This window comes from Cynocephalus volans, chromosome 7, assembly GCF_027409185.1.
Source record: "Cynocephalus volans isolate mCynVol1 chromosome 7, mCynVol1.pri, whole genome shotgun sequence".
NCBI lineage: Eukaryota > Metazoa > Chordata > Mammalia > Dermoptera > Cynocephalidae > Cynocephalus > Cynocephalus volans.
The window spans coordinates 152,394,914-152,415,939 of NC_084466.1; the positions used below are offsets into that span (position 1 = coordinate 152,394,914).

At 42.0% G+C, this 21,026-nt stretch overlaps 1 protein-coding gene across 2 annotated transcripts; it reads left to right on the plus strand.

Moving 5' to 3' along the window:
* Positions 1–133: 133 nt before the first annotated feature.
* LOC134382650 (protein FAM24A-like) lies at positions 134–12,081 on the plus strand. 2 transcript variants are annotated; one of them, XM_063103371.1, is made up of 4 exons: positions 134–455; positions 1,224–1,359; positions 1,710–1,777; positions 11,855–12,081. In XM_063103371.1, exons 1-4 carry the CDS (start codon positions 292–294, stop codon positions 12,057–12,059), a joined length of 573 nt encoding a protein of 190 aa, XP_062959441.1. In that variant the 5' UTR covers positions 134–291; the 3' UTR covers positions 12,060–12,081. The 2 variants fall into 2 exon arrangements, with proteins under 2 accessions (XP_062959441.1, XP_062959443.1); XM_063103373.1 differs by lacking the exons at positions 134–455; positions 1,224–1,359; positions 1,710–1,777 and adding an exon at positions 10,810–10,928.
* The last annotated feature ends 8,945 nt before the right edge of the window (positions 12,082–21,026 follow it).

A 21,026-nucleotide genomic window follows, 5' to 3' on the forward strand; every position in this document is an offset into this window, starting at 1 on the left:
TGCGCACCGTCTCCAGAGGCAGGCGAGGCGCTGTCAGTGCGCATGCTCCGCCCTTGAGCGCTTCTCCCGCACATTTTGAACGCCGCTCCTGAAGCCAGCTGGCGTGCGCATGCGTGTCTGCGGCGGTGGTTCTCTCCCCCACAAGAGCGAGAAGCCCCGGCTTCCCTGAGTTTGAACTAGGACCAGCCGGAAGTCGCTCAAGTCGCGCTGCTTCCTCACTTCAGACCGCACTGACGGAAACTCAAGCGCTGGCAGAGAGGTTCCGGAGCGAGCCCGTCTGGAGGCTGCAGAATGGAGACCGGGACCGAGGACTGGGGACTGACTCGCCGCCCGACGCTGGCCTCTTCCTGGGAGGCCGCATGTGGGGCCCTGACCCAGAGCCTCCTTCTCAGCCGGGCTGGGCTCGGCGCCCCGGACTTCGACTGGGAGGAGCTGCTGGCGCCGCCTGCTCCGGGGTGCGCGGGGCCGGCGAGGAGAGGGTCGCTGCGCTCGGTGACAGCCACGCTCCTGGGGAGTCGTGAGGGGAGGCGGGGGCCTCGAGGGGAGAAGGTCTGGGGCCGGGAACCGGGAGCCGAGTTGGTGCCGGGTCTTTGCGGGGCAGCGGGGACTGCGAGGTGGGGCGAGGACCGGCCTCGCGAGGGCCGGGGCGGGTCCGACGGGGAGTGGCCGCGGCTCGGGGCGCTCGAGTAGGGGGCGCAGCCGAGCGAGGGGAGGTGACCTGGAGCCTCGGAATTTCATAAACATCCCCCTGGGTCAGTCAGGACGGCTCTTCGGGTCTCCTGTGAAACATCAACCTGCCCTTCTACCCCCAAAACAAAGAAGTCAACCTCCTGTCGACCAAAGCAGGCTTTTCAGAAGTGCCACCGTAGAGGACCGTCGTCCACTTAGTTTCGAAAAAGATGCGCTTTTCTCTTTTGCTGTGTTCTGCTCCCCGCTCCTGTGTGCACAGTAGGTGTGCAGTGAATCTACTTCATTCACTGAGAATCAGTTAGAGGCACTGAGTAGGATGTCGGTGATTGAGGGAAAAATAGAGGGAGAGCTCTGACGTCTGAAGCCTCCATTTCCTTACCAATTCTGGACTGAGCATTTGTTGGGTTCTCGGGAAGGTGTTGAACCTCAAGGGCAAGTGGAAGTGAGAAGAAATACCCGTGGCCTAAAGCGTGGGTTCTGAGCAGTGTTGGGAGAACTATACTGTGTAATGTTTTCAACACTTTTGTTCTCAGCCAGGATCTGGTGATTTTGAAGAGAAGCCTGAGCAGCCAAGATGAAAACCCCTGCTTCCTTTACCTGAGGTGTGACCCTAAAGGAGGTGAAGAAATCGTTTCTATTGGCATTTTAAGTTCAGCAAGAAATATGGAGGTTGTGAGGAAAATAGAGTAGTTTAATCAGGCCCCCTCCCCTCAGGTCCAGCTGGGCGTGGTGCAACCCATCCTTTTTAAACAAGTTGTGTGGGAGTAGAGTTAGGGGGCATGGGCACCTGTGCATCCTTTTGCTTGTTGCTATTTTTGTGTGCACTTCAGTGTTTAAGGCAGCAGCTCTGAACTGCTGGTTGGCAGAGCTCGCGTCTAAAATAAAGCCTATTGTTTCTTCAGCCATGCTCCAAGGACCTTTTCCTGGTACCTAGCTCGTAGACCTGCATGTGAAGGGTTTGTGACCCAGTCTGGACAATGGGCTCGAGGAGTCTGAGCTCCAGCCCTAGCTCTACAGAGGTATATCTAGGAGAGGAGTACTGTGGAACCTGCAGGGGCAAGAATGTTTGTACTGTTCTGGATAACAGGTTTGTGACTTGTACACAGGAAAATGTTCTTCGGAATTAGTGTTTTTATTTTCTCAGCTTTTGCAGTATTTAATAATTCTCTGATATTCATGCCAGACATTTAAGGGAGAAAAGATAAAACCAGTAGGCATATAAGGTCAGACCTTTAAAGATCTTAAAAGAAATCTAGATCACCTTTCTTATTTTTATGCATATTCAAATTTAGAGCTAATAGAGTGGAGGGAGGTGAGTTGGTAGACGGTCATACTAGTCAAAGTATACAGATTAGAATGCAGTCCTTATTGCAACTTCTGGGCTCTGTCAATGAACTCACACTGGTTAATTTTCCAAAAGTTAATTTGACAGTCTAGAACTTCGAACACGTTTTTTGGTATGGAAGTGCATTACAAATGGTGCACAAGCCCAAGACTGAGCTTACACATGAGCCTCTTTAAGCCATAATTCAGCCTCTTACAGTTTTATTTTTTCTCTAGTCTGCTATGGAAAAATTCTACACTAAACTCTCTTTATAAATTAAAATATGAAGTTTTATGTATTTTGCATATTGGAAATAATAAAAGTTTATAATGCAATTTTGGGACTTTACTACATGCTCTGACCTACAGGTTTTTATATAGATTATCTCGTTTAATTCCCTCACACAATAGTAAGTGGCACACACAATGTCAGTAAACATCACTTGAATAGAGACCCCAACTCTTTGTCCCTCACCAGGCAAACTGAATTTCAGGATTTAAATATTGGCCTGGAAACTATTTTTAAATGCAGCTGTTAAAGATGATTATAAAAGTAAAAATAATTTTCATTCTATTTTATTTTTAGTGAACACAAAATTATTTTCTCCTTTGTTTTTGGTGTATAAAAAATTATGCTATAAAAATTATACCATAATTTTAATTTAATTTTATTTTATTATTAGCATATTCATTATTACAAGTCATGATTTTTCTTTATGCCCTTTACCTGACCTGTCCCTCCCCACACCCCATCCTTCCCACCCCACCTTCTCTGCCTCCCCGCCCATCTCTAGTAACCTTAGGATTGTTCTGTCCTTCCAAAAGTTGAATGAATTGTTGTGGTCTTTTCTTTCTTCTTTCTTTCTCTCTCTCTTTCTTTCTTTTCTTCTTTCTTAGCAACCAGTTATAAATGAGAACTTGCAGTATTTCTCTTTCCTAGTCTGGCTTATTTCACTTAACATAATTTTCTCGAGACTTATCCATGTTGCTGCAAGTGGCAGAATTTTATTCTTTTTCATGGCTGTGTAGTACTCCATTGTGTATATATACCACATTTTCCTTATCCAGACAGCTGTTGAAGGACCCTTAAGTTGGTTTCATACTTTAGCTATTGTAAACAGAGCAGCGATGAACATGGGAGTGCAGGTATCCCTTTGATGTGATGATTTCTGTTTCTTTGGATATATACCCAGTAGTGGGATTGCTGGATCATATGGTAGTTCTATCTGAAGTTTTTTGAGGAACCTCCATAACTGTTTTCCATGGTGGCTGTGCTAATTTACAGTCCCACCAACAGTGTAGGAGGGGTCCCCTTTCCTCACATCCTCACCAGCATTTGTTATTCACACGGTCTGTTTAATAATGGCCAGTCTAACTGGGGTGAGATATCTCAATGTGGTTTTAATTTGCATCTCTCTGATGATTAGTGATGTTGACCATTTTTTCTGTTAGCCATTTGTATGTCTTCCTTTGAAAAATGTCTATTCATCTCCTTTGCTCATTTTTTAATTGGATCATTTGGTTTTTTGCTGTATACTTGTTTGAGTTCTCTGTACGTTCTGGACATTAAATCCTTGTCAGAGTTATAGTTTGTGAATATTTTCTCCCATTCCATAGGTTGACTTTTCACTCTGTTAATTGTTTCCTTTGCAGTGCAGAAGCTTTTTAGCTTGATATTATCCCATTTGTTTATTTTTTCTTTTGCTTTTTGTGCTTTTGCGGTTCTGTTCATAAAGTCTTTGCCCAGTCCTACTTCCTGGAGTGTTTGCCCTATGTTTTCCTTTAGTAATTTTATGGTTTTGTGTCTTGTATTCAGGTCTTTAATCCATTTTGAGTTGATTTTGGTGTATAGTGAGAGGTACAGGTACAGTTTCATTCTTCTGCATGTGGATGTCCAATTTTCCCAGCACCATTTATTGAAGAGGCAGTCTTTCCCCCAGTGTGTGTTCTTCTTGCCTTTGTCAAAGATCAGTTGTCCCTGTTTGCAGATAACATGGTCTTATGTATAGACAAACCTAAAGACTCCACCAAAAAACTCTTAGGACTGATAAACGAATGCAGTTTATCAACATACAAAAATCAGTAGCTTTTCTATACACCAGTTACAAACTAGCTGAAAAAGAAATCAGGAAAGCAATCCCATTTGCAATAGCTACAAAAATAAAAAATAAAAATAAATACCTAGGAGTAAATTAAACCAAGGAGGTGAAATATCTCTACAATAAAAACTATAAAACACTGATTACAGAAAATGAAGAGGGCACAAGAAAATGGAAAGACATCCCAAGTTCATGGGTTGGAAAAATAAATATTGTTAAAATTATCATTCCACCCAGTGCGATCTACAGATTCAAGGAAATCCCTACAAAAATACCAATGACATTTTTTGTGGAAATAAAGAATCTCAAAATTTGTATGGAACTACAAAAGACCCCAAATAGCTAAAGCAATCCTGAGCAAGAAGAACAAAGCTAGAGGCATCACACTACATGCCTTCAAAATACAAGAACACTGTACTACAAGGCGATTGTAACCAAAACAGCATGGTACTGGCATAAAAACAGATACATAGACCATTGGAACAGAATAGAGAATCCAGAAATAGATCCACTTCCTAGAGCCAACTGATCTTTGACAAACATGCCAAGAACATACCTTGGAGAAAGGATGACCTCTTAAACAAATAGTGCTGGGAAAACTGTATATCCACATACAAGAGAAAGAAACTTGACCCCTATCTCTCACCATATACCAAAATAAACTCAAAATGGATTAGATACTTAAATGCAAGACTTGAAACTATAAAACTTCAAAAGAAAACATAAGAGAAAAACACTCCAAGATATTGGTCTGGGCGAAAATTTTATGGAAAAGACTTTAGAAAGCACAGGCAACAAAAGAAAAAATAGACCTATGGAATTACATCAAACTAAAAAGCTTCTGCACAGCAAACAGACAACCAACAGAATGGGAGAAAATATTCGCAAACCATTCAACAGGGGATTAATATCCAGAATATACAGGGAACTGAAACAACTCAACAGCAAAAAAAATCCACAAATAATCCAAGTAAAAATGGGCAAATGAGCTGATGTATTAGTCCATTTCTGTTGCTTATAACAAAATACCTGAAACTGGGTGATTTATATAGAAAATGAAATTTATTGCTTACAGTTTTGGAGGCTGGAAGTCCAAAGTCCAGGGAAACTATTTGGTGAAGCCGTTGGTAGTGGTGACAGTGACCCAGGGATCACACATGGCAGAAAATGATGAAGCACAGAGAGAGAGACTCTCACGTGCTCTCCTTTTCAAGCCCTCAGAACCACACCCATGACCACCATTACTAATCCATTCACTAGGCAGGGTCCTCAGAATGTAATCACCTCTTCAAGGCCCCACCCTTCAATTACCATATTTCCCACCCTCTTAACAGTATTTCCCACCCTCTTAACAGTCACAGTGGGGATCAAGCTACTAATACATAAAACTTGGCAGAAACAATCCAAAGTTTATGTCCTTCTCACAGGTAAATATGTTCATTCCATCCCTAAAGTCTTGTTTCAACTCAGAAGTCCAAAGTCTCAAAGTCCCATCTCTGAAAACAAAACAAGTCATCTACTTCTAAGATACAATGGTAGGAGAAGCATAGGGTACCTATTCCTGTTCAAAAAGGGAGAACTGTTGCTTTGCCCCCCATGGATTTGTCACCCCACTTCCCCTGGGTGAAGGAGCCACAAAGGATTACTCAAAGCCCATCTCTTCTGAGCAGTGGGAGACCCCGAAGTGGTTAATCTCCTGCCAGAACTCTCAAGTGAGAGGCATCCCTTCCTTGGGAAATTAAACCTGAGTTAGGGTTCTCTTCCTGCATTTATCTTCCAGACCAGGAAGTTACAGGAAGAGAACATAGGTGGGATTATAGTTTAACAATATAGGCTGGTAACTTTCAGTGAAACAAGCCAGATGACATTCCAGTAATGCAATTAAGTGGTCCTATCAACAAAAGCTTGATCTTAGCAAACATTCCCTTCTTACAGCAATTTCTCAGTATCTTTACATCTTAATCAGTAACTTGTCTGTCCTTGAGCCAGGAACTTTGATGTGCCACAAATCTTTATCTTACACCAGAGACTTTATAACCTGAGGAGAATTTCCAGTCCTCCGCAAGGTCAATATTTGAAACTGCAAGGCTTTGGAAAACCAGGCCCTGTGAGGTACAGTTGCTTTATGAATCCTCTACAGAGAACTAAGCCAAAAGAAAGGGGTAGCAGGGCCTGAACAAGTCCAAAACCCAGCAGGGCAGGCATTAAATCTCAAAGCTGGTGAATCATGTAACTTAACTCCATGTCTTACATCCTCTGCACACTGGTGTGGGGTTGGGTCCCCAAGTCTTTGGACAGCTCTGCTCCTGTGGCTTTCCTAGTCTTAGGTGATGCTTCAACTCTTGCAGGCTGGCATTGTATGCTGGCAGCTCTACAATTCTGGGGTCTCCACGGTGGTCCTGCTCTCGTGGCTCCACTAGGCATGGTGCTGTTGGTTTTTTTCTGCTGCAACTCTGACCCCGCATTGCAGCTCGGCATTGCTCTAGTGAAGGCTGTCTGTGGTGACTTTGTCCGGGCAACAGATCTCTTCCTGGGCCCCAAGACTTTTCCATATATCCTTTGAAATCAGAGTAGAGGTTCCCAAGCCTTCAGAGCTCTGGCATTCTGCAAGCCTAAGGATCTAACACCACATGGATGCTGCCAAGGCCTCCAGCTTATATTTTCCAAAGCTGTGGGTCCAGCCACACCTGGGGCCAATCTAGTCACAGCTGGAGCAGCTAAAGCATTTGGGGTGCTAGAGCTGGAAGCAGCTTCCCAAGGTAGCCCCAAGCAGCAAGCCTGTGGAGGACACCTTGGGCATGTTCCCCAAGACCATTCTGTCTCCCTAGGCCTTCAGACCTGTGATAGAAAGGCTGGCCCTAGAGGCTTCTGCAATGCCTTCAGGGTATTTTCCCCCTCTTTATAATCCCATTCTTTTGTACTAATCTTAGCACTACTGCATTTTTCTCCTAAAAATGCTCTTTGCTTCTCTGCTATATGGCCAGGCTTCAAATCTTTATGCTCAGCTTCCCTTTTAAATTCTGGCTGTATGTCATGCCTTTGCTAATGTAACTCAGCATAGGCTTTTACAAGTAGCCATGCAGCTTCCTTAATGTTTTGTTGCTTAGAAATTTATTCTGTCAAATACCTGGATTAGCATCTTTAAGTTCCACATTCCATACAACTTTGGGCATGAACACAATGCAGCCAAGTTCCTTACCAGTTCATAATAAGGGTGATCTTTGCCCCAGTTTCCAATAAGTCACTTCTCATTTACATCTGATATCTCAGAATGGCCTTTACTGTCCATATTTCTATCAACATTCGGGTCACCACCATTTAACCAGTCTCTAAGAAGTTCCAAACTTTCCCTGGTTTTCTTCTAACCTCCCACCAGCATCTAGGCTTTTTCTAGCTTGCTCCTTCAAATTCTTCCAGCCTCTCCTCAGCACCCAGTTCCAAAGCCACTTCCATGTTTTCAAGTATTTGTTATAAGCAACACCCCACTTCTCTGGCACCAGTTTTCTGTATTAGTCCATTTCTGTTGCTTATAACAAAATATCTGGAACTGGGTAATTTGTAAGAAAGTGAAACTTATTGCTTACAGTTTCAGAAGCTGGGAAGTCCAAAGTCCAGGGAACACATCTGGTGAGGGTCTTCTTTGGTGGTGGATTTACAGCAATGCTGGAGTCTCACATGGCAGGAAATGGTGGAGCACAGAGAGAGAGAGACTAACCTCCTCATTCACTCTCTTTTTAAAGCCCTCAGAGCCACTCCCAAGACCACCATTATTAATCCATTTAGTAGTCATGGTCCTCAGAATCTAATCACCTCTTCAAGGCCCCACCTTTCAATTACCATAATAGGATTTCCCACCTTCTCAATAGTCCTAGTGGGGGTCAAGCTACTAATACATAAAACTTGGGGGACACAATCCATATCACCTGAATAGACATTTCTCAAAAGAAGTCATACAAATGCCCAGCAGGTATATGAAAAAATTCTCCCCATCACTAATCATCAGGGAAATGTAAATCAAAACTACAATGAGACATTTCTCACCAGTTAGAATGGCTATTATCAAAAACACAAAAAATAACAAATGCTAGTGAGGATGCAGAGGTAAGAGAACTCTTATACACTGTTGGTGGGAATGTAAATTAATACAGCCATTACAAAAAACAGTATGAAGTTTCCTCAAACAACTAAGAATAGAACTACCATATGATCCAGCAGTCCCACTACTGGGTATATTTCCAAGGGAAAGGAAATCAGTATGTAGAGGAGATATGTGCAGTCCCATGTTTATTGCAGCACTATTCACAATAGCCAATAAATTGAATCAACCTAAGTGTCCATCAATAGATGAATGAATGAAGAAAATGTGGTGTATATACACAACAGAATACTATTCAGCCATAAAAAAATAATGAAATCCTATCATTCACAGCATCATGGATGAGCCTGAGGGACAATGTTAGTAAAATAAGCCAGGCACAGAAAGCTCATATTCCTAATATTTGGAAGCTAAAAATGTTGATCTCATGAAAAAAATGTTGATATTATGAAAGAATAGAATTGTAGTTTCCAGGGGCTGGGAAGGGGAGAGAGGAGTGGTAGACAGAGAGGCTGGTTAATGGATACAAAATTCGAACTACATAGGAGAAATAAGTTCATTAGCAGGACACAGCAACTATAGTAAAAAATGATTCATTGTGTTTTTTCAAATAGCTGTAAGAGAGGATTTTGAATGTAACCAACACAAAGAAATGATAAAGATTTGAGGCAATGAATATGCTAACTGCACCGATTTGAACATTACCCATTGTATGCATGCATTGAAATATCACACTGCATCCTGTCGCTTTGCCCCCCACAGATTTGTCATCCCACTTCCCCTGGGTGACGGAGCCACAAAACATTACTCAAAGCCCATCTCTTCTGAGCAGTGGGAGACCCCGAAGTGGTTAATCTCCCGCCAGAACTCTCAAGTGAGAGGCATCCCTTCCTTGGGAAATTAACCCGAATTAGGGTTCTCTTCCTGCATTTATCTTCCAGACCAGGAAGTTACAGGAAGAGAACATAGGTGGGGTTATAGTTTAACAATATAGGCTGGTAACTTTCAGTGAAACAAATCAGATGACGTTCAATTAGAAAATTAAGTGATCTTACAGCAATTTCTCAGTAGCTTTACATAACAATCAGTAACTAGTCTGTCCTTGAGCCAGCAACCTTACTGAGCCACAAATCTTTATCTTACACCAGAGACTTTATAGCCTGAGGAAAATTTCCAGTCCTCCGCAAGGTCAATATTTGAAACTGCAAGGCTTTGGAAAACCAGGCCCTGTGAGGTACATATGCTTTATAGTATGTTCCACAGTATCCCACAAATTGTACAATTATTGCATGTCAATTAAAAAAATTAATTTAAAGGGCAAAAATAACTGAAATCAAAACCCAGTTTTGATTAGCAGTCAAACCCTGAAAATTAATGGAAAGGTAATAAGACCTGAAAATGTAAAAGACATAGAATAAAGTGATTCAAAATAGTATTTATATTTCATGGGAGCTAAAATATACCTAAGCATGAAACAGAATTCAGAACTCTGAAAAGAGCTGGTGACCAGAGCGATGATGTCACACAGCCTATGACATAAAAGTTAGAGCTAGTCCACTCTGCTAGCTGCGGCATAAGACTGCTACCAAAAGCGAGCTCTCCAACATTGAGATTTTAATTACTCTTAACAAGGATAATTATATCCCTCTTTCTTGGATTACAGGTATGAGAAATTCCTGACAAAATATCCTGCTTCGTAAAGGTTTGCTTCCTTGTAGTTGCTTGTTTTACAGTTGGCCTTCATCCAGCTCTGGATGGTTTAGCTGTAATAAGTATGGTTACAGTTATACTGTTTATTGTTCCCCCTGGCTCACTGTTCCCCAATTTCAGAGTGTTAAAGTAAGCAAATTACTTATTCCAGACAAAATGGATTTCCTGGAATGATTGAGGATTTAGGAGGAAAAATGCCAGAGCAAGGTCTATTGTCTACTAGAAAAACAGAATGAGGGACAAGAGGCTACTGAAGAAGCTGGTTCCTGGCCTGTGCAGGCCACTACCCATCTCTGAGACTGGACAAGGATTTGGCTGGAAGCTTCTAGAAGCTCCTTAAATCCTGAGATGCCATGACCCAGTTGTTAGTAAGACAATTGAGAAAACTTTTTCCTAAAACATATTACTTACAAAATGGGTTTGCACATTCTCAGTATTGTTAGACAATAACATACTGAAAAAAAGTAATCCCCTGAATTCCATAAAATATTTACAAACCTAATGTATAGCAAAGGGAGAATTCTAACTCTGTGACAATATATTTCAGGAGGTCCAGGTGTTTGGAAGTAAAACCATGAGCTCCATTGCAGGCCTGTTTGTTATTTACTGCCTGCAAAAGGTAGAGATTCTTCCCACATTGTCTGTCCTGATTTCCTTCTCTCTGGATTTTGCATTTCAGTCCCTTTTCATCCGTGAATAGACCCTTTGACCCACCCTCTGGCCAGCTTAGGATCCTAGGTCTCTGTAGGAACATCCATTCATTGTTTATACACATGAGGATCTGTGTTTGGGGTCCATCCACTGAAGGGAGCATATTGAGGTTGCAAAGTGGCTGTGTGAGGTGGGGAGCCATGTTCACTGCTTGCCTGCACTCTCTGCCTAGGTGTGTCAAAGATGTTTGATCTCCAGACGAGGATTATGATCTGCATTGGTAGTAGCTTACTGATTGCCACGATCGTGCTGATATGTATTGTCATCTGTCTTTACTTCAAAGTATCCAGTGAACTAAAGTGAGTCAGCACCCACTCCAGTGGGATACCTGGGGCCCTCTGCTTTAACAGGGTCATTTCTTGTTGCTGTGGCCACACCTTGTGTGAGGTCACGAACAACAGGAAGTTTTGAAAAGACAAAGGCAGGTTGGTGTCGAATTTTTTTTTTCCTTCTGGCTGGGCTAACATGCAGAATGTTCTCAGCCTGGGGGCTCTGCTCTGTGTGCCACCGCTGTTTGGCTGTCACTTGATCTCACGGAGTTTACATCAGGTGTTTAACTCAGCACCTTCGCTGAGCCTCCCTTTATCTTGGGTGCTGTAGACTGTGGAGTGTGCTGTGTGAATGAGACTCATACTTGGGCAGAAGGCAGGCTGGATTGATCTCCTCTTGCCTGTGTTAGGAGCCCTCAGGGTGATTCCTCATTCATTGCCGGTGTCCATAGAACAGTTAGGTGGGCTTATAGTATAGGACTTTGGGATGCTGAGCTGTGTGAAGATCCTGGGGACAGCTGACAAGGTAGTGTAGGTCAGACAAGAAATGATTAAGAGTTTGGGGAGAGGACCCTTAAAGTGTGGGAGGGATTGGTTGTTAGAAGCAGTTGTGTCCCCATTCTAGGGAGTTGGATGGCAAATTAACTCCCAGAGCCCAGGGCACAGGCAACTGTACACCTTCCCCATCATTCCTGAATCTCGACGGCCTGCAGTAACAAGCTGGGTGATTTCTGCTTGCAATTCACTCTACTTTTGTAACCCCATTTTACATTTATAGCATTTGTAGGAGAGGAAGGGATTAGAGAGGAACTTGGGACAGGGGCAGAGAACTTTAATCTAGGGCTGGTGTCATATGTTTCATAGGCTATGTCACTAACTGTCCCAGATACCCCTGACAAGTATAATAACAATTAGAAAAATCCTAAGCTCATGCTTTGTGTTTGTCTTTTCTTAAGAGCTGCCAAGAAACCTGATGCTGTGGCTGTAAATAATAATCGGAGCGAGGTCATGCGGGACAAGGTCTCCCTGGCCAAAGTCACCCAGTGCAAAGCCATCCCCACTGAGTCTTGCCGTGCCCTCCAGTGTTGTGATCAATGTAGACTATATGGAAATTGTGATTCCCTGCCATCTTGTTGTTGTGACGTAAATGAGGGACTCTGACTTGGGAATGATGGGCACAAAAATCTTCATGAGCAATATTTCTTCGTTAGTAGAATGTTTTATTACTCAAGTCAAATTCTAGAGTGTTTACATTATATAATGCACCATGTTTTATGTACTTTTGAATAAATGTGTAACATTAAAATAATTTTCTCTGCCTCTAGTTTTTTTTTGGTTAGTTAAAATATCCCTCATTTAAATATATGTGTTACCCACTGTGGGACTTGGGTACTAGCTTGTGATATGAATTGCAATAGAAGAAGGAGACTTAGAGTAGAAAGTAAAAACATCCAGCATATCTCCAGCCCCAGAAGGAAAATATCCATTGATCTTATGGCATTTCCAACTTCATCCCCAGCTAAACTTGCCAAGCTGTGGCAGTTCATTCAGCTCTTCTTCCGAGGGCTTCCTTCACTTTCATCCAGCTTCTCCACTGCAGACAATTTTGTTATATTGTCCTGAGGGGACTCCATTCATCCAGAGACAGAAGAGCCAGGCAGGACATCTGTGGATTTGTTACACTTCTCACTATGTAATGGAGACGAAAAAAGGATCACTCAAAGCACCGTGAATGCATTGAGAAGCCCAGAGTGTCTGGACCCCAGCAACTCCTCTGTTAGAAGGAGAAAACTGGGTGCAGCAGCCATTCAAAGTTAGCTTCTGTTTTTTATTGTAAAGACAAGTTTCACAAGAAAATTCAGTTGATTCAATCATTACAAAAGGACACAAGGACATGGGCTGTGTTACAAAAGTTATCTATGGCTAAGTATAGCTTAGCAATGGAAACTAGCGACATCAGTAAAATTAACAATGTGACATTCCAAAGTACAATTAGAAAGCTAAGTTGGTCAAACTGGCTCATTATCTAAAGTATAACCTCTCCTTAAGCAAAAGTTACATTCTTATGATAAAATCTAAGTACAATTATCTCTAAAGTTTCCCCCAACAGACAGCTTTCCCCTAGCAAACATTTTTTTCACAACTTTCCCTTCAGCAATTCTTAAAATCTCTTAACAGGATTGGTATGACAACCACCTGTTAGCTCTAAAATCATTAAAGTATACGATCCCATACCTAAACAGTGATTAGAGTTGATTAGATGGGCTTTTGCCACACTGCAATCCCATACCTAAACAGTGATCAGAGTTGATTAGATGGGCTTTTGCCATGCTATCTGTGAGCTGCGGCCCCCTACCTGAGGGCTTTTGCCCTATACATGCATTTACCTAAAAACCCTATTCTAAAATCAAATGAGAATAAACATTTCTAACCCCCCACATGGATTAAAGTTGTATGACCTTTGTAAAGATGGGGTTAAGCTCAATGGCCTCAAAAGGACATTTAGGAAACCTGAGATTCCTCCTGCTGCCATCCCCCAAATCTTCAGAAGCAGGATGACTCCTTCTTGGATCACTTTCACACTGATTTGTGCTGATTCAGCTGTTGATGTCTTCAAGTGTAACAGCAACCTCCAGCCAAAGGCAGAAGGCCAGACTCGCTTGACCACAGAGACAGCAATAGAACATGTCCCTCACCCTTGCTGCCCACCAGCTCCCTTATGTTCGAGCTCCTGCCGCTGAGCCTCCTGGAACCCCTTTCTAAGCACAGACTCCACATGTGTAACCACGTTTGTACTTATCAGCAAAACTCTTGCTTGTGAGCATCACGTATATACTTAATATAAGCAATTCTTCACTAGCAACAGGGAACTACTAAAATGGTGTGGGAAGGGATAGCAGGAATAGCAAATGAGAACAAGGGCTGTTTGTTCCAGGGATGGGGAGTGAACCATGGGAGATGCCACATGCTGGCTGAACCCCCCGTCACCCAGCTGAGGGTTGGGCTGTGGCGGGCACGTTCAGGACGTCAGTGGTGGAGACAAGTGCCAGGGCAACCTCTGCGGGGCAGCCTCAGGTGGCCGAGTGCCTCCCTGGAGGCTGAGTGCCCCCAGTCTCCATGTGTTTGAAGAAGCCCTTTCTTTTGCCTAAAATGCATTCCACTAAGCTGAGATCACACATGAATGCCTCTCTCTTATCTGTCTTTGCTCAGATTTCCTCTTCTCAAGATGTCCTCCCTCCCACCCTAATATTGAAACAGAGTAAAGCTCCGCCTGTGAACCAAACTGACTGCACTTTCCCTGCAGAGGACACTTTGTTGCTTTTCCACTCCTCAGTCATGAGACCCCCAGGGCAAATGATTACCCCGTGGGCTACCCTGACAAAATAGACTGAGATAAGAGAGGAAACAGATATTTACTGAGTTGCAAAACAGATTAACCTTAAGATCCCTTTAGGAATTCCCACCTTTGCACAAAGCATCAAGTGACTGCTGCAATGACCCTCCTGGGGTGACAATGATGAACACCACTGCCTACTGAGCATGCACCCATGACACAACCAGGAACAACAGAATGGACCACCTCCAGTGACGCTGGCCTGTACCCCTTAACTCCTTTCCCTATAAAAGATTGAACAGCTCCCCTCCGGGGGCTAGCTTTACTGTTGCTACCCCAATTTATGCATAAGTCTATCTCCTCATTTAATAAAGCGTTGCTTGCTTTACTGTTGGGTACATTATTTATTTCTATGACTTTGGAATCCGAGAGCCTAATTTAATCACTGGCAAAATTGGAAAGCTTTGGGCACCAGAGAGGATTCTAATTGCAAGAGGCAAGTGGCCACTGGGACTATTTCACTCCCATGTCTCTGTTGCTGGTGGATCTCTCCTGGTGTCTCTGGATTAAATTCTGACAAGGTAATGCTTTATTCTTTTTACCTTTCTCTGATTCTTTGAGCCCTCTTCTGCTATTTGGTTGGATTGTATCCACTACTACATAAGTGTACCCTGGAGGGCTCCTGGCTATCCTTTGTTTCTCTGATTTAAATCTAGTGGATACTTTTCTTCTTTATGCTGAAAACAGTGGGGAGAACTGCTTTTATCAATTACTGTTAATTGGCCCTGCCGATTGGGACTAGGATAAACTGGACCCCACTGCTCCTCTTTTCTGTTTGTTTGCTTGGTCAAACATTTAGTTGAGTACCGGTTATCCGAGTAAACCTTCCAATCCTTGTACCAACTTTTTGGACTTTCAGGTCATTTGTTTAATGCAAGAGGACAAGCGGAGCCTGGCCTGTTGGTAACGATACTGCATCTCCCCCTCAAGTCAGCAGCTTTCTATCTCCTCACCCTGTTTATTATATTCACAGCACCTCTCACTATTTGAATTTTTCATTTTTGTTGTCTGTCTCCCCACTTAGAATACGAGTTCCATGACTGTCTTGCATGTTCATTTCTGCATTCCCCAGGCCCTAGAATGGCAAATAAAGACCATTTCCTGAATGAATGAATGAATGAATGAATGAATGAATGAAAAGAAAAAGTTCTTCACCCCCACACACCCCTTGTTCTTACTAGTCTCATTGTGAACACCAGGATTCCTTTTTCTCAGCTGCAAAACACAACACCTGAGGGACTTTGACACACCTACTTCTGCAGACATAACCGGTTAGAAATCTGCAGAACAAATTGGACCTGCACTTTCTTTTTCTTCTCCATCTTCTGCCCCCTTCTCTACTGCAGGATCGTCCCCTGGCAGGGCATTTGAGTGACCCAGCTGGACCCAGAGTTTGCCCGGGTGCCACACAATCCCCTCACCCTGCTGATTCTATTGTTACCGGGCAGCAGTTCCAGGTTCTTGGTCTATGCGTGCAAGAAAAATTTTCCGTGCGACCTACGAAAGGGAAGGACAGAGAGGCAGAACTTAATCAGGTTTTATTACAAAGCAAAGGTACACGCAGAAATAGTGCGCGGGTGTCTCTGAGGATGCACATGCGCCCCTGGATTCTCAGGGGGAGGGTGTATATGTTGTTCTGGAACAGGTGTGTTTATCTTAACTAAGGGGAGGAATACTTGGCTGTGGAGAAGTATCTAAGGTAAACAAAGCCTAGTAGGCCCATGCGAGGTTGCATAAGCGTCCCGTCATTGTCCCTGAGTTTCTGAAAGTTTTTCGGTATGTGCAGTGGACACATTCCCATATCTTGTCCTTTCCGGTTTGGCGTCACAGGTGGAAGGTCGTATAGGTCATCTGCACTTTTGTTCCTCCTAGTCTGAGTGTTTATAAGCAGCCGCCGGGGGCCTGTCCCTATTCTGTTCGGTCTCACCATGACCCCCAGCGGCTTCCATTCTTGCAGAAGAGCAATGAAGGCTTAAGTGTCAGTGCTGCTGCCCATTCATGATCAGGATGAACGGGGCAAAGGCACAACTCCAAGTCAGTTCTGTGAGGAATTACTCGGCGCCTACTGTATGCCAGCTGCTGGAGATCCCCCGTGGAGAGCTCTCGCTGGGTACAAGGCTTCCAAGAATGAGCTGGGGACAGGGAACACTCACTGTTGGGGATTGCTGATAACAAACCACCCACACAGCTGCTGTATTCTCACATTAATCTGCCTCTTGGGAGGCTTGAACCGACACGTTTCTTTTCTTTTCTTTTTTTTTAAAATATGACTGGTAAGGGGATCTCAACCCTTGGAATGGTGTTGTCAGCACCACACTCTCCCGAGTGAGCCACGGGCGGGCCCGAACTGACACCTTTCACTGGAGGTCGCCAGGAAGCTTGTGAAACCAGGCAGTCCTCAAACACAGAGAGGTATAAAAGCCTGCTTGCCCCTAAGGCCACCCAGCCTCTTACAAAGATGGAGGTTGTGAGAAGTCTCCTTCCTTTGGCCCTTTTGATTGCAACATGCTTTGCAGAGTTTAATTTGACTGAGGATGAAGACAGGATGAAGATAGGAACCAGATTTTTCAGTCAAAATACTGCCATTCAAAGGTGTCTGGCGGTGATATTAGAAGTTTTGAATCCTCTGCTGGCCTTGATGTGGAAAAAAATTACTCATACGTACTTAGTGGGAGATTAAGTTAGTATCAAATTTATTCAGAGTGATATTACAATACGTATAAAATATAAAAAGCACTTGGAATTTGACCAGGGAATTTTATTTCTAAAAATTTATCTTTAGGAAACAATTATAAAAGTGTCCAAAGATTTATGTACAAGCATGTTCATTAGACCATATTCATAAATGCAAGAAACAACATAAATTTCCATCATTTATTATATAACTTGTGGTAAATTCATACAAAGAACAGTGTGTGGATATTAGTCTTTAAAGAACACTGATCTATAGAAATATGTCCATGATACATGTTAAATAAAAAGCTGTCTGAAATATATATAATACGATCACACCTGTATTAGTCCTTTTGTGTTGCTATAACAGAATACCTGAGACTGGGTAATTTATAAAAAGTGGAGATTTATTTGGCTTACGAGTCTGGGACAGCTGCGTCTGGCACGGGCCTCAGGCTGATTCTGTTCATGGAGGAAAGCGGCAGGTAGCTGGTGAGTACAAGCAGATCACATGGCGAGAGGAAGCAAGAGAGAGAGATGAGGCGCAGGGTCTCCTTAAACAACCAGCTCTCGTGGGAATAGAGCGAGATCTCACGCATTAATCCCCTCGCCCCCAGGGAGAGCATGAATCCATTCATGAGGGATCAGCCCCCATGACTCAAACAGCTTGCAGCACTGCCACACTGGGGATCAGATTTCCACATGAGTTTTGGCGGGGACAACACATCCACACTCCATCAACACCTATGTTTAAAATACACAAATTTGAGCACTTGAAAACCTCAATCTTTGATTTTCTTTGCTTTGTGATTTTTTATTATAAACAATAAGAATTACATTTTTATTTAGGAAATGTCTACACCCCTACATCACAAAGATATTCTCCTTCATTTCTTCTATGTGGTGTTAATTGGAGACTATTTTTCTCTACTGAGTCAATTTCTGCTAAAGTGACTAAATAATTCTCTCTTTCCTCATTGATTTATAGTACGACTTTATTGTATATTATATTCCTGAAATGTCATAGATGTCTGACAGATTCTTTGGTCTATTTACTTGTTTTAATGTTGATACTGAAGGTTATTTTTTAAAAACTATCATCTTATAACAATATTTTGCAGGTCAAGTCCCAGAAGCAATACACAACTTTGTTATTGTAGCAATATGTACAGGATGATCATGACTGTGTTGCAACAAAACTTTATCAAACGGGTGCTGGACCAACTTTGGCCCACAGTCCATAGTTTGCTGACCATGGATTTAGACCTCAAAGATTGCTTGTCAAGAAAGTGCATTAAAGGACTCTGTTATGCAGACTGTGTTTACAGATCCAAAATGTGGTCATATGGCCTGATAATTTGAAATGTACTTTTGTGAGCAATAGAATGAATAAAAAACCTAAATGCGCGCTCTCTCTCTCTCTCTCTCTCTCTCTCTCTCTCTCACACACACACACACACACAGACACACACACACGTTAATTTTTAGTAAAAACCTAAGAGCCCTTTGGGAAAGGTATCACTTCATCAGCCACAACAGAGAAGAAAGAAAAATAAAAGTTTGTTGGTTTTTTTTCATAAGTGGAGTTATTACATGTTCTCACTTATTGGTGGGAGCTAAAAATTAATATATAAATTCACACACACACACACACACACACAAAAAAAAAAAAAAAAAAAAAACCGGAGGGGGGGGAAGAAGATATAACAACCACAATTACTTGAAGTTGATACAACAAGCAAACAGAAAGGACATTGTTGGGGGGGACGGGGGGAGGGAGGAAGGAGGGAGGTTTTGGTGATGGGGAGCAATAATCAGCCACAATGTATATCGACAAAATAAAATTAAAAAAAAAATAAATAAATAAAATAATATTAAATAAAAAAAAATAAGTGGAGTTATTAGTCAGGTTCCATTAAAAAGTATGTACTTGTTCATATTGAATTAAAACTGATTTTCATCACCACCTGTCTTCGGGCCCTAATATACTTTTCCTTTTTTTTTTTTTTTTTTTAAAAGATGACCGGTAAGGGGATCTTAACTCTTGACTTGGTGTTGTCAGCACCACGCTCAGCCAGTGAGCGAACCGGCCATCCGTATGTGGGATCCGAACCCGGGGCCTTGGTGTTATCAGCACCGCACTCTCCCGAGTGAGCCACGGGCCGGCCCCATAATCACTAGAACTTTAAAGTATACGTAAAAAACATTTGCTGCTAGAAACAAATTAATTTTCTGTCAAGTAGGCTCTATTTGTGTTTGTTTTTTATCTTTTTTCACTGTTTTCAACAGAAACCTGGATGATTAAATCATTTCTGCCATATTTTGAAAGTAAACAATGTCATCAATCCATCACCAGTAAAACATGTACGGTATTCTTTTAAAAAAGGCAAAATGGGGGGAGGGGGGAGGGAGTACTTGTTTTAAAGCAAAAGTTTCATCTTTTTCTAAAGGCTGATGGGTTTTAACTACATCACCATATTGACACATTAATAATAGCAAGCATGTAAGGAAAGGTATTTTAGTTCTAATACACTGGCATTGATTTTCTAATTAATTCATGTAGACTCAGAAATTTAGGCTTAAGGGAACTTGGCTATCTTGCAAAGAGAACAAAACTAAGGTCTCAGCTCACATTAGTTTGAACTAAAGGCTTTGCCTCTCTAGACAAAAGAAAACAAAAAGAAATGAGCTATCAAGCCCTGAAAAGACATAGAGAAAACTTAAATACACATTGCTAAGTGAAAAAAGCCAATCTGAAAAGACTACATGCTATATGGTTCCAACTATATAACATTCTGGAAAAGGCAAAACTATTGACACAATAAAAAGATCAGCAGTTTCCAGGGGTTGCAGAGTGAATAGGGATGAATAAGTAGAGCACAGGGGATATGCAGGGCAGTGAAACGATTCTGTATTACACTGTAATGGTGGATACAAGTCATTACACATTTGTCCAAATCCATAGACTGTACAACACTAAGAGTGAAACCTAATGTAAACGACAAAATTTGGGTAATAATGTTGTCAATGTAGGTTCATCAATTGTAACAAATATACCTCTCTAGTGGGGAGTGTTGATAGTGGGGGAGGTTATGCATGTGCGAGGGTAGGGGATATATGGGAAATCCCTGTAACCTTCCTCTCAATTTTACTGTGAATCTAAAACTGCTCTAAAAAAAAAAAAAAAAAAAAAAAAAAAAAAAAAGCCTTAAAAAAACCCCCAAAATTAACTATGGTAACTTTTATAAACACATTTACTACAAAGGCTTGCAGAACGCATCTATAAGTTCTAAAATAGTGAAAATTTGTGAATGAAAGTCATTACAGAAATATCATATGTAGTAGAAAATTATCTTTTTCTGATTTCATAGGAGGAAACCAATTATTTCCCTGCTGATGAAATATATTTTGACAACTATGGAAAATACTGACTGTTAATAAATAACCCTGAACTACTCCTTGACTATAGTGCTATAGTATTTTACAGGTTTTCTGTTCATACTGGGGAACTAAACTGAATTAGCCATTTGAAATAGAAATGCTTTCAGGGATATTTTGTCTGATTTTTAACATAAACACTAAGCTAATTCAAATAACAGTTTCTCTATGTTGAGCTGGCATTGTTCTAAATATTAACAAATGCATAAAATCCATAGAATATGTAGGGAAGGGCCGAGCCCGTGGCGCACTCGGGAGAGTGCGGCGCTGGGAGTGCAGCAGTGCTCCCGCTGCGGGTTCGGATCCTATATAAGGATGGCCGGTGCGCTCACTGGCTGAGCACGGTGCGGCCGGTCACAAAAATGACAAAAAAAAAAAAAAAAATGTAGGGAAATCATAAATTTATTAATTTTCATATTGCCAAAATCTACTTTTTAAAATGGCTGTGATCTTGCTTCCCAATTACAATATTTCATCATCAAAACATGCAGAAGGAACTCAGAATCAGCCTTTCAACCGTCGGCATCTATCTTCATTAGTGGTCCTTAATCTGAATGCAGTGATTATGGCCACACTATAGTGAGGCATTCTGTGAATCAATGAACAGATCACAACTACCAGAA

What these genes read in the sequence shown, in the direction of transcription:
- LOC134382650 (XM_063103371.1), top strand. Translation starts at nt 292, where the DNA reads ATGGAGACCGGGACCGAGGACTGGGGACTGACTCGCCGCCCGACGCTG. An exon ending in CTGGCGCCGCCTGCTCCGGG is followed by an intron (nt 456 to 1,223) that starts GTGCGCGGGGCC and finishes TTTTGTTCTCAG; the next exon opens with CCAGGATCTGGTGATTTTGA. An exon ending in TGTACTGTTCTGGATAACAG is followed by an intron (nt 1,778 to 11,854) that starts GTTTGTGACTTG and finishes TCTTTTCTTAAG; the next exon opens with AGCTGCCAAGAAACCTGATG.